Source organism: Epinephelus fuscoguttatus, linkage group LG14 (assembly GCF_011397635.1).
Source record: "Epinephelus fuscoguttatus linkage group LG14, E.fuscoguttatus.final_Chr_v1".
In the NCBI taxonomy this organism is placed as follows: Eukaryota; Metazoa; Chordata; class Actinopteri; order Perciformes; family Serranidae; genus Epinephelus; species Epinephelus fuscoguttatus.
The window spans coordinates 38990155-39004468 of NC_064765.1; the positions used below are offsets into that span (position 1 = coordinate 38990155).

At 40.9% G+C, this 14314-nt stretch overlaps 1 protein-coding gene across 1 annotated transcript in view; it reads right to left on the minus strand.

Annotated features, from left to right (window-relative positions):
• Window positions 1–235: 235 nt before the first annotated feature.
• Window positions 236–14314, minus strand: part of si:dkey-288a3.2 (protein phosphatase 1 regulatory subunit 37) — a 111858-nt gene continuing 97779 nt past the window's right edge. The window contains exon 11 of the mRNA XM_049596302.1: window positions 236–385. Within this exon, the coding sequence (XP_049452259.1) occupies window positions 242–385 (144 nt within the window). The 3' untranslated portion in view covers window positions 236–241. The remainder of the gene's footprint in view (window positions 386–14314) is intronic.

Below are 14314 nucleotides of genomic sequence, written 5' to 3' on the forward strand. Positions count from 1 at the left end.
GGCTGGCGTTTCATTAGGGAGCTCTACTCCGCTTTTATTACCCAGATTTGGAGTTTTATGGTTATCATTATTTGCGATAGAATTATTATTCGCATATATCTGCTAGTCAGCTGTTTGGGTTTGGGACACTGGGACACCGACTGTATGACTGAATCCATGAGTGGTTTCTCAGGTGATCTGTTCATAGTTAGCCATTTTTCCTCCTCTGTGTGTGCATGTGTGTATGTATGTGCATGTGAGCTCAGGCTGTAGTCATGCTGTCAGCTCCTCCATCAGCCTCGGCGGGTAAAGCCTCCATGGCGTGGCGGGAGTGGCTGGCGTTGGCAAGGCAGTGCTGGGTGATCTCTGACTGAAGCCTCATCTGCGTCTCCATCAGAAACTCATCCTGTTGATCATACACAAAAACACAACCATCAAAATCTTCAACAGGCACCAAGATCAACATCGTGCCAAAATACTCAAGAAGGGGCCATTCCATATGAGTTCTCTGAGATATAAAAGAGAGAGGATTCTCTTTTCTTTCAAAACCATGATAACTCACCCTCCTTCTAACTGATTTGTGTAAAGGGCACTCTATGCTCCTATTGGTCTATAGGAATTTCAAATTTCAAAAATTAAAGGTGAGCATGCCTGAACTATCACTGAGAAACCCTCTTTATACAAAAAACTGTGTGCAAACAACTATGATAAGCACAGGTGGTCGAAGATGAAGCAGGACGTGTGTCTGAAGACTTTGATCAGTGTTTAAAGTAGACAGTTGGGGTAACAATTTACCTTTACTTTCACTTCTGAATTAGTCTGACTAACCTGGGGTCTTAATATAACACAGAAAAATGATCCCAATGAGTTCTGTGCAGTGTGTACAGATTTAAAGTTAGGGAAAAATAGGGCACTGGTCCTTTGACCCATCTACCATCCCAACCTACATGGACCGTCCTTGTCTTTATACTCCCTATGGGGTCGTGACATTAACCACCTCCCATTATGTGATGTTGTTGAACCAGGAAATGTGTGTGTCCGCCACAACAAAAGGTCATAAGTTTCCAGTGGCACTGTTGGTGCCCCAAGTAATGTGTTGTGAAGAGGTTGTGGTCATTTCATGTATTTTCATGAGACCAGATTGGTTTCTTTCAAACACTTCCTGTTCCAAAGTTATCAAATACTACCACTTGGTCAATGATTTCGTATCCTTTCATGGTGGTATGGTGCATTGTCAGGCAGCATCAGTTAATTTTGCCATCAGACTGTGTCAATTTGAAATGCCACCGGACAACAGTGTAACTTAAGGAGCTGAAGAGTCCTGATCTGGTGAGTGGGAGGGGAGATGAACGGGTCCAATGATACCAAATGTGTTTGCTTTCCATGTTTGTTTTCTTCTAAACCTAACTATGTGAGTTTGTTGCACAATGAAATACATGTACATTTGATGTGTTTTACTGATGTAAGTTTATTTTGAAAAAGAATATATGCTTCTAATAAGCAGATCCTGTACATTTCCCATGATATCTGAAGTGTATTTTGAAAAGACATAAAGCATGTAACAGGCATAAATTGACAGGGTGTCCCAGAATGTCAACAACAGACACACCAAGGATACCATATGTAGAAGTGAAAGTCCACTGATTGAACAGTGATATGTGATGAATTGGGAGTGAGAATGTTGTTTCTTCCACTATGGAACTTCTTTTTAGTGATGTCACGGAGGAACTCTGCATTAGCTTTTTTTGCATATACATCATACAGTACAAAGGTGTGCTGTCCAGATGGAGGGCAGGCTACTGGGGGCAAAGACTACCAGTACTGCTCAAATGAGAAACAGCAGTAGGTGTGGATCAAAAATATCCATCTTTGGTCTGAAGGAGTGGAGTCAACTAATGTCAAGCGTAAATGTTTAAGTGTTAATCATGCCTCAATCTTGATGCAATTACAAAGTGCTGTGAAAACCCCTCCGTGTTTTAGCAACGAACCAGATTTGTAACAGTTTGCTGGCTAATATGCTACCTGCAAAATACCGTAATTACTGTTGTGACATGTTAAAAGCTTTATTTTTCTTTAAAGGGCGCATATTTACATTTTTATATATGGAGAAAATGAGTGTGAACCAGCTGTATTGTTCATTTTGTAATTCATTTGGTATTTTAGAATACATTTATCATCATTGTTATGCTGTCAGCCAAGGTTGGTTAAAAACAGTGTTCATGAAGAAGTGTGAGAAAACGTTAAAATGTGAAGATAACAACCATAACCTTAATACAGATTTTAAGGTGTAAGAGAATTCATTTTGAATTGTATTTCAGTTCATGATTTAAAAACAAGCCTGTAAGAATTCATAGTTTAAGATTTGTAATCATAAATAATGGTTAAGAAATTTAGTAATCATCATTTCATGGTTAAAAAGCTAAAAACAATTCATAATTCATTTATTATGAATTAAAAACATTCTATGAATTGATGTGAGTTGAAGCTATTGCTATTACGGGACTATGTCATATGGTAATATCTTTTTCTGAGAAAATCAGATATAATCTGAGATACGGCCATTAGTGATTGAAATGTTATGACTGTAAACAGTAAGGGTTATATATTGTTATGCAGGTCAAAGACAGAAGGTCGAAGGCTGAAGGTGCACTAAAAGCTCGCCAGCTGAAACCAGGTCTACTGTCAGCGCAGGTTTCCAGCACATATATGTATCTCTATATCGACTGTCCCGTCACATCTGATGTCAGATCAAAGGGGATTGGCACTGTTTGGCACGTTTGGCACGCGTAATGGAAACCCAACCTGATTTGATTAACACAGCTGCAAACTAATGAGTTCACATTAGGGATGGGTCACGATTTTCGAATTTTCGAATAGTCGTTTTATTTTGAAAAATCAATTTTTTTAATGCGACTATTACTATTCGCCGTCTTATTCCCCCCCCTTTATTTGACATGCAATTCAGCTCCTAACCGCACGAGGGCAGTATAGGATTGCTACAGCGGTGTGAGATGGGCTACCAGCTAGTTTGATGCTCTTCTACAAACAGGAGAAACATGCAGAGACTACTACAGTCATAGAAAAGTTCCGTGTGGAACAACTTAGACAAAATAAACGAAAATGAGGTGCAGTGCAAACTCTGTGAGGCAAAGCTTGCGTATCACAAGTCTACAACAAGTATGCACAGTCATTTGAGAGCGAGGCACGCAGGAGGCGGCGAGGGACCGTACGGCCGGGCTCGGCGGTGCGACACATCTGCAGCGCGAGTCCTGTAGCAGCTCGCCCCCCTGTTAATCAATTCCAGCGGCTCCACAGGCAACCCCTGTCTGCCGTGCGACAACTCTCTATTTTACGTGGCTCTTCTATTTTTGTCACGCTACGCTCCCCTACGCGACCCTCCAGCAGATAAAAAGTACATGAAATCGTGTGCTAAATGTGCACAATGTGTTTTTCAATGAATAAACCATTATCAGAGGTGATATATGATGACTTTTTTTCTTCATGCATTTACCCATGTTTATCTGTGACATTGTGTAAATGTCCGTGGCAGACATTTGAAAGCGAGTAGATGACAAACAGTACAGTAAACTTGTAGATGACTCAAATACATGTAATCACTTAGGTGGGAAATGCTTTAACATTTCATGCAGCCTCTCGGCTCAGCAAACGGTAAACAACCCCACTGGCTTCTCTACGTGTCGCTTCCATACGCAGTCAGTGGAGCCCCAATGAATACGCCGTGATGCTACGCTGACGTGATGCTTTGCAGCCGGTGGAGCCTGGCCGTAATGATGAATGGATCTCTGTGTGCGTGGCTCCGGGGGGGATTATTCGAAAAATCGTCAAATAGTTACCATGATTTTCGAATAGTGTTTTTGCTTGTGCTGCCCATCCCTAGTTCACATCCCTAGCCAACCACAAACAGCCACAGCATCAGATAGAGAGTATATATTCAGCACCTGTCATCTTAGAAAAGTCAAAAGAAAAGAAACAGAGTGAGACTGCGAGAGAAAAAGAGAGAGCACGCGCACGAGAGAAACGCAACATTGATTTACGATTGTGGTGACCTCCTCCCAGGCTACCTTTGCATCACCAGCCCGTGGACACTGCAAGCTTGGACCTCTTGGACCAAAACATCAGTTTCCTCCTGGGAGAAGTTTGGCCGTCTGACGCTGCTGCTCTCTTCTGCCATGGTGAATCGAGTAAACTCTCATGTGAGAGAGAGGGGCTCATTTGCTTGGTGTGATGTGTGTAAAACCCACTCCACGCCTTCTCTCCTCCCTCTTTCCGACTTGCACAGGTAGGATGGACGGAGGTGGGAAAGAGGAGTAGCTGCGCCAGCGCGCACGGTGTGCCAAACTTGCAAAATCCGCCTGGCCACACCCAGTTGGCGAAGCGCAGGTGCACTGCGCCTCAGTCTTGCCCGGTCTGCGAAACTAGAGGCCAGTGTATGGATTTATCTCTTCCTACCCTCCATCTGAATTATGTTTGTCTTAATAGTCACATGTTTGCACTATCCTATTCACGTGGTAAGTTTAATGTTATTATTACAAATAGTATTTGGATGGCAGTAACCATACAAATTAGATCTAGGTGTTGTTCTCAAGTAAGGTCATTATGTAATTAAAACCCAAATGGTTCATGCCACTGGGATCATGAATATACTCAAATAATTCTATCACAGTCAGCTCATCATATTATAGATCATCTTGTGCATGGTTGTCAATTTGTCCTGAAGGTGGCACTAGCACAAAAGCTCATGGAGTGTATAAGTTGGAAAGTGTTTATCCTCTGATGGGAATATTATGCATCAATTCCATGGCAGCCTGCCCATTAGATATCAACCAATTAATCAACCACTCACTCACTCAATCAATCAATCAATCAATCAATCAATCAATCAATCAGTGTTTACATTTGAAAACCTTGACCTGGCTAATTAGCAGCTAGCTAACAGAAGTCCGCAAAATCAGAGTTTATAGACTGGTGGGTTGACCAAAGTCAACTACAAAAGTCACCACCAAGATTTACAAAGCAGACACGAGAGAGACTAAATTTAGCACAAATTTAGCGCAAGTGACAGAAAGGCAATTTGAAGTCCCCGCACCACACTGCAATAACACATTTCTTGTGTTATTGTATTATTCATCCTCTGGGGAAGATGAATGTCAGACAGACTGACTGAAATCGCCAACCTTTGGTATAGCAAACTCTCCCCCTGTGATCTTCGTACACCTCAGACCTCATTTATCTGTGATGCTCATTTCACTCCAGAAGTTCCTTTGGGACTATACTGTGGTATACTTTTATGGTGCCTACTTTCAACCTATCTCTACTTCAGTTAGTGACTTCCTACAATTGGGCAAGCTTGAAAGAATGTGCCTTATGGCTCCTTACATTTGTATTCCCAGTTATTCACAGACAAAAATAAAAAAAAAAAACTCTGAACAATATAAAAATCAGACCATAGCTGCACAATTTTGCCAAACTAAATGTGAATGAGAGGATATGAAGAAGAGAGGAATGGAGAAGTGACAGAAGAGACAAATGAAAGGATGGAGAATGAAAGGACAGAGCAGAGGACAGGCAGTGTGCTGACTACCGGCTTGCTGCTGGTCGCCAGAATCACTGATGCACTTTCCCGCCTCATAAATTATCACTGTGATGACGGGTGTGATGCTGTCAGGAAAGCCCAGCATCCCAAAAACCAACAGCAGCAGCAGCAGCAGGTCTGGACGGCAGCTCAAGCCAGCCTCTCCTTCTCCTGTCATCACTCTCTGCTTTGTCTTTTTAAACACATGGTAATAGATTATGACGCCAAGACCAGCAACTAAAAAAAATAAATAACATTTTGATAGCAGTTGAAAATGCACACTTAGCAAAGGGAAAGAAGCCTGAGTGGACCTAAGGTGCGATAAACATTTGCCACCATCATTCAAACACCTGTCAATCAAGCAAACACCCTGAAACATATTTCTCTTTAAATATCTACTATATAATAATATTTATCATCCTATATTCTTAAATAATAAACAAACAAATAACCATGTAGTGTGAAAGAGGTCAGACGTTTTGTAGGTGAGATTGAAAATGGGGACATTAACTTCCTGTGCCAGAGCCAGGAAAATGGCAATGAAAACAATCACAACAGTGGATGGAATAAATGTAGGTATAAAGATTTTTGTTGCTTGATTTCAATAAATCACAACACCTAAATCTACATGCTCCTTCAGATGTAGAGAAAAAATGTTATTTCTTCTGGCAATGGCTACCAGAAGTTAGATGTTGACTGCTGTTCTAAAGTTTGGCATGTTGGCCATCGGCATCTTGGTTTTTTGGAACCAGAAGTGATGAAAGCCTGCCGCGAGAGAAGTGTGGATTTGCAGCTGTGGCTCAGGGGTAGAGCAGGTCATCCAATAATCTGAAGAATTTGATCCCCAGCTCCTCCAGTTTGTATGTTGAAGTATCCTTGAGCAAGATACTGAATCTCTACCTGCTCACATTGGCTGTTCCATTGCTGTGTTAAAAAACTGAGTAGCAGGTGGCACCTTGTATGGTAGCCTCGGCCACCAGTGTATGAATGTGTGTGTGAATGGGTGAATGTGATTCGTAGTGTAAAAAGTGCTTTGAGTAGTCAGTCAAAGTAGTCAGATGACAGGAAAGGTGCTATACAAGGGCAGGTACTCACAGAATGCAGCGACCATACACTGCAGACCGCCTCTCCACTAGGCAGCCCTGCCCTTAAATATGCTTAACTTTGGGCCTCAGTAAAATGTGAACAGGAGAGTTATATAAACATTTGCCTCCTGTACAGTTGTCATCAATGTTGAAATAAGCCATAGGGACATTTTTTTTTATACCAGAATGTGAACATGTCTATTTCTGCTGTAAAGTTGGACATTTTAACATGGTGGTCTATGGGGATTGACTCTGTGTTGGAGCCAGCCTCAAGTGGACATTTGATGAACTGCAGTTTTTGGCACTTCTGGCTTCATTTCTCAGCCTTGGACGTTACTGCTAGGGTTGGACAAATTTCACTTTCCTCAGGCATAGTTTGCTTTGCAGTGCAGAAGCAGAAGCGCGGACTGATCTATCCCAAAAAGCAGCTCCCAATCAGCTGTAGGATGTTTGGAAGAATTTCAGACATCAGAAGCTTTGGTTGGCTGTGACCAGGCTTACGCACAGAGGCAGAGCCACAAGTCGATTCCCCAAGGTTAGTGCTTTTTATCCCACTCAATCATAAAGTGTATGCCCAGCTAGTTTGTTGGTGCTGCTACCTTGCTAACTTGTGTATATGTGTATGTGAAAGAGCGGGGGAAAGAGAGGGAGACCAGGGAGGTAGTTAAACTTGGACTGACCCATTTTTTTTTGCATTAGTTGACTCTTAAGCTCTTTTTGGCACATCTGCCTCTACACTAAAATGTAAAATGCATTTGCTTAAATATACAATATTTCATAAATGATGTATTTGGAAAGCAATTTGGAACAAACATAGTATAAGCACTGGTTGCCAGTAACCTGCCCAAATAATCTGTTTTATGGGAAATGTATTTCTTTAGCAAACAGTATTAAATTGGTCATAAGTGTGAATGTGAGTGTGAATGGTTGTCTGTCTCTCTGTGATAGTCTGGCAACCTGTCCAGGGTGTACCCTAGGAAATGAATGTCTCTACATTATTGTGAACCATACCTCCGCTAGTAAACAAACTTCTACCTGCCTGCAGCCCTGGAGCTTTCAAACAAATCTTTATTGACAACTGTCAAGAGCCAGAACAGTCTGTAGTGGCAGAAGAACCATTTTATTGTCTATTATACACGCTGAGTGTGTGCACTCAGGTCGTGGCTTGTCGTGGCACAGTGTGAGCACATAAATTATGAGCTTTGGCTTTACATCGTAGATGATTTACTCATACAGAGGGAGTTGAGGTTAAACAATACCATTATTTAAATGGGCTCAAATCATACAGTGTATACCCAGCTTAACATATTTGCCATAATAACTTGAGTTTATAGTTTTCAGCTGGATCCATCGCCGTCAAGTGGATAAAAAATGACAACCACCCAACTCAATGAATGTATCCATCCATCCATCCACTATCAACATCAATCTGAGACTAATGAATATAAAATGTACATAACAACTCAAAGACATTAAAATATTAACTTTTTAAAAATGGACTGACGTGTGTAATAATTCTCAGTAGAGGATTTGTGATGGGAAGGGTGCATGTCATTATTAACTAACTATATATATATATATATTTATATATATATATATATATATATATATATATATATATATATATATATATATATATATATGTGGTAACCTAAAATAAAAATTATAATAGATTGAAGATTCATTCGTGTGTAATAATTCTCAGTAGAGGATTTGTGATGGAAAGGGTGCATGTCATTATTAACTGACTATATATATATGCAGTAACCTAAAATAAAAATTATAATAGATTGAAGATTCATTCATTTTTGCAGCATAAAGCTACGGCTTCTGCCTTCCTTCTTCAAATCATTTGTTATAATTTTTTTTAAGAAAAAGACTGAAGTTAAAATAAAAATCCCTCTGTGGGAGCCCCGACCCCCCATGTTGTGAAACACTGCCATCTTCCCTTTCTGTTATTAATAATAATTGGCTATTTCTTAACAGTAATAAAACCCCTCCAGCTGCCTTAAAAATGAACCTTTCTCTTAACAAAATACAAATTCTCAACTTTCGAGCTGCAGCATGCTCATCTCTATTCTCCTCCCTCCCTTACTCCCTCCTTTCTGTTCACCTCCCCCTCCTCCCTTCAGTGGCAGCAGTCTGCAGCAGAGCAGTTAATAAAGAGATTGATTATCGGCCTGTCAGGAAGTGACAGTTGGACAGGGCTGCTCTGCGTGAATGACAGAGGGCACGCTCACCACGCAGCAGCCCGCCTGACACACACACACACACACTCTTTCTCACAGACACTCACACACACACACACACACACACACACACACACACACAGATGCTTTTGCCAACACCGGGGGTAGGTGAGGTGGTGGAGGAGGAAGATGTGGGGGGCTGGATGGGTGAGAGGTAGGCATGTGGAGAACAGCAATGCAACCTTCTGCTGGTGGAAGTTTGGAGGTTTTTCCTAGTGTGTGTGTGTGTGTGTGGGGGGGGGGGGGGGGTGAGAGGGGGAGTCAGAGTTCACAGCCACTGCCTTCTGGAGAGAGAAAAAAGAGGGATGCCAATGATGCTATACAACGGAGCCAAAAGGGTCAAAGAGACTCAGGAACACAAGTTCACCCACACACACACACACACACACACACACACACACACACACACACACACTCTGTCCACACCAAACTACCAGAGATAGTTCTGAGCTGTGTAGTGGTTTTGGTGTAGTGGCAATAGTTGAATTTGCTGATCATGTTACCTGCTGAGGATGTTTACCTATATCATTTATTTATCTGTTTATTTTAAAAGCCTCTATAAAACAATGAACATGTGTTTCGGAACGTCCCAAGTACTCGCAAATGACTCTTTATTATCACAATCTAAGAGAAGGACTCTGTCAGCTCTGTCTCCAAAATATATACAACTAATTTCATGCAGCAAGTACATTTGAAGGAAATGTTACGAGTGAGTTATATTTTCTGTTACATAATGAGGGAATGTTGCTCATTAACGTAGTTGGCAAGTCACAAAAATGCTGACACCAAACGTATCAGCTAATATATTTAAAGACAACAGATCTCATTTGTTTAATCTCAAGTTAGGCAATTTTGTAACACACTGTCCACTCATAGTGACTGCAGCATTGTTTTCTGTCATCATCTTTAATATATATATATTTTTTTTCTATTTATTACTTGTCGTTCCACTAATGTCATTAACCTTCTTTCATACCCTTGTGATCTGCAATATACATAGGCAAAACCAGCTGCCAATTCCGGAGCAGAATCAACAAGCAAGTTCTATTCACAGAGCTGATCTAAAACCTCCTCTAGTTAGACACTTCCAGTAGGCCAAACATTCAGCCACTGTATTCAGTTTCTGTGGCACTGTTGTTAACCTCAGCCACAGACATACAGATCTGGAAACAAACCTCCTGCAGTGTGAAAGTAGATGATCTCTCTTCTCAAAACTGAACAGCCTTTAGGTCTGAATGAAACACTTAATCTGTCTTGTTTTTTATAGGCATCTGCATGTACCAGCATGGCCTTGTTGGACATACTTTGTCATATTTTGTCCTTTCTTTTCTATCATTTTGTGTTTAGTTGTGTTTTTTTGTAAATTTGTATGTTTTGCTATCACATACTGGTGTTTGAGGATGTTGTGAATAGTGATTGAAGTTGACCTTTTGAAGACCACCATTATATCCTAACAGACATTTGTGTGAAATTTTGTCATAATTAGCATATGTACTTTTGTGGCAAAAACATGTTTTGTGAGGACACAGTGACCATAACGTTTGACCTTCTCCCTTCAAATTTTAATCAGTTCATTCATGATTCCAAGTGAACATTTCTACCATTCCTACCTACCTACCTTGTTCACAGTGACCTTGACCTTTGACCTTTATACACCAAATTCTAATGAGTTCATCCTTGATTCAAAGTGAATGTTTGTGTCAGATTTGAAGAAATTCTGTCAAGGCATTCTCAAGATATTGCATTCACGAGAATGAGACGAATGCAAGGTCACAGTGACATTGACCTCTGACCACCAATTTGTGAGTGCAAGTGGATGTTTGTGCCAATTTTAGAGATTCCCTTAATGTGTTTTTGAGATACCATATTCAAAAGGGTGCGACAAATAAGTTCACAGTGGCCTTGACCTTTGATCATTTACACCAAATTGTAATCAGTTCATCATTGACTTCAAGTGGATATTTGTGCAAAATTTGAAAAATTTCCCTAATCTTTTTGAGCTATTGTCCATCCATCTTCTAACCACTTCATCTTCTTGAGGGTCGCGGGGGGGCTGGAGCCTATCCCAGCTGACATCGGGCGAGAGGCAGGGTACACCCTGGACAGGTCGCCAGACTATCACAGGGCTGACACATAGAGACAAACAACCATTCACGCTCATATTCACACCTATGGACAATTTAGAGTTACCAATTAACCTAGTCTCCAATCTGCATGTCTTTGGACTGTGGGAGGAAGCCGGAGTGCCCGGAGAGAACCCATGCTGACATGGGGAGAACATGCAAACCTCTTGCTGTGAGGCGACAGTGCTAACCACCACACCACCGTGCTGCCTTGAGCTAGAAGAAAAAAAGAAAAAACGTGATTTACAGACAGATGGAAAATGTGAAAACATAATGCCTCCAGCCACGGCTATTACAGGTTATACTGTTGGCACTTTTCTGGAGATATTCTTAATTGATTAATTGTATTGATATGTTTTTTTGTTTTGTTTATGTTTTTTGTTTTTTAAATTAATGTGTATGTAGGCTCTTGATCTTCACTAAAATTCATTTTGTAATTAAGTTCTCTCTGTTGTGGCAGTGTGACTTTAAGTTATCGTCTGCTGTTTAACTATCTAATTTGTGTCCCTTCTTAGTTCACACTGTGCAAGGGTGACCAAACTATTCACTCTGTAAAGTAACTATACTTTTATACAGATAACCTTAAAACATGAGAAGTAACAGCTTTAAACAGAAACTGTAACTTTTCAAAGGATTAAAGAAGATATAGCACGATGTCTCTCTTACAAAGGAATGAATTGAATTAATACGCAGTAAAACTTATTCTGCGCACAGAACTTCATACGGTACAACAAAAGCATGTGGTTGCGTTTAGGAAAAAAGAACAGGGTTTGACTTTCCAATCTTACGGGACGCGAACACACACACACACACACACACACACACACACACACACACACACTCATATATACATGCACAAACAATGCCATTATACCTGGCCTTCTATAGCATCAGTGGCAACAGGCAAAAGCTTATCTGCCACCTCTCCCACCTAGGAGTTGGTGATTTTCCTTGTCTGTGTGTCATCAAATCCCTTGTGTGAAGCCAAACCTGCAATTAATGTATCTACTAACAACTACTGTGTGTGTATCAAAGTCTGATACAACTTCTTCCTCTGGGTTTGTTGTATGCAGTATGTTTTGGGGTATATCAAGGGTATCAAAAAAGTAATCAGGTGCATCCTAAAGTCCTCAAACATGTTCATAAAATGAAAATTCTAATGCACAAAATCCATGATGGCTGACTTCCTGTAAGGAGGGGGAAAAAGAATTTCCACCTCTCAATCATCTGTAGAAACCAATGAGCTTGAAGTTGAGAGCCACAGACAGGGTAGGAAAGTCAAAAGGTACTGAGAGCTTAACATATACACTGGCCTTTTTTGTGTGTGTTTAAAATTTAGCAATTTAGACCCCTCACACAGACTATGGCCTTAGTTTGGACATGGGTTTTGAGCAGTTTACTCAAGGAGTGATTTTTCTTTTTTAGACTGTTTCATTTATACCTAACCACTGATTTTCACCTGGTAGGCCGGTAAAATAAAAAACTAATAATAAAAAATAAAAAAAACTACATTGGTACAACACCGCAAATCATTTCGTACAAACGCACGTGGTTACGTTTTGCCAACACACAATACAATTGGGTTTAGGGAACAGGGTTTGGCTTTGCAATCCTACAGAGAGCAAACACCGGCCTCCCAGGTGAAACTCAGTGGTTCTTGGACCCATCCACTACGTCTGCCATCCACCCTACTCAGACTTCTGCCACCTTAGCTGTCGTTGTGGTCTAGCCTTGTTTCCCCCTGCCGCTGGGTGCCACCTCACAATAACAGTGACTGGCCATCTATCATGCCGACATGAAAGGACAGCTTTTTTCTCTGCGTCTGATGCCAGAAGTCACTGACAAAGCACCAGTTTTCAACGACTTCGTGAGTGGGACCAGGTTGGACTTGAGGGTAAGGAGCTCTGGACCTCATTGTTTTCCCGGTTTGTAGACATTTTTGGCTGCTGTTCATCCTCTTTGAGTTAGCTGTTAACTGCTAGCAGCTACTTTTTAAATCTTCTGCAGTGGGTCACACGCATAACCAGAGTTGAGTAAGGGTTACTTTAAAAGTAATCAAAGTACTTTACCGCATTACTTTTTAAAAAGGTAACCAGTTACTTTACTGCGTTACTCCCTGAGTAAAGTAACTCAAGTACTTTAAAAGTACTTCCAACGTTACTCCCTGAGAAAAGTAACTCAAGCACTTTTAAAGTACTTTTGAGTATTCTACATTTCCTATTGGGCAATGGACCACAGGGTGCTAAGCCTACATTTTTTTGTCTCCAAAATTAAAGTTATAGACCACTCACCCTTCATTGAGATCCAATTCTCCCATCACAGCCGTCACTTTGACCAGTAGAAACACACAACGATCTGCTGCCATAGACAACTATATGACAACAATACCCCAGCATTTTTAATATTTCCTCTAGGGATGTTACCACACAGAGTAAAAGGGGAAATGATGGTGTGAAACAGCAGAGGCACTTTGTCAACCCGCTGAGTTAACGTTACTGTCATTAGCATCAAGCTAGCAAACAATGGTACATCCTCACGGTCGGACATAAAGTAATAACATTAACAAATAGCGGCGGGGCTTTTACTCACCACAACTGCAGAGGCTCCCAGCTTCATTTGAAACAAACTACATTATAGACAGTCTGTTATTTATTAATCCCTCTGCGTGTTTATATATTTACTTTTTATCCGCTCCGTTGTCTTTATAAAGTTAACACATCCCACCGTCATTTCAGACTCAATACTTCTTGAAGTTGTTTCAAATTAAAAGCCCTTTATAACCTCGGCTGAGAGAATCCCTCCATTTTCTAAATAGGCTTTTATTGGGAAACATTTGTAGGAACTTGGTTGTGGAGGATACAGGAGCTTGAATGTTTACATACGGTATTTCAAATGAAGCTCCTGCCATCTGCTGACGCTTTTAGGTGACTACAACAACATGTCGGCTGGCACATGAACACACACAGTGACTGAAATAATAGTAAAAGTAATAAAAATAGGACAAGAATAACCCGATGACATCACACACGTCGTGAAAGATGACCGGGGATAATTGGTGTGTACCATCGTGTAGTGTGTCAAGTCTGTCGACCAAGTCACAGCACGATTTTATGACTCCACAATCGTGTAATGTGACATAGTGACTTTCAGAACGGGCAGAAAAGTTGTGTAGTGTGTATCAGACATAATGCAAGTCCTGAGTCTGACCAGTCTGTCAGCGAGTCCTCCTCCACCTTTTTTTAGACTCCACCGTAGACAACGGCAGCATTTCTCCGACCACCGCTC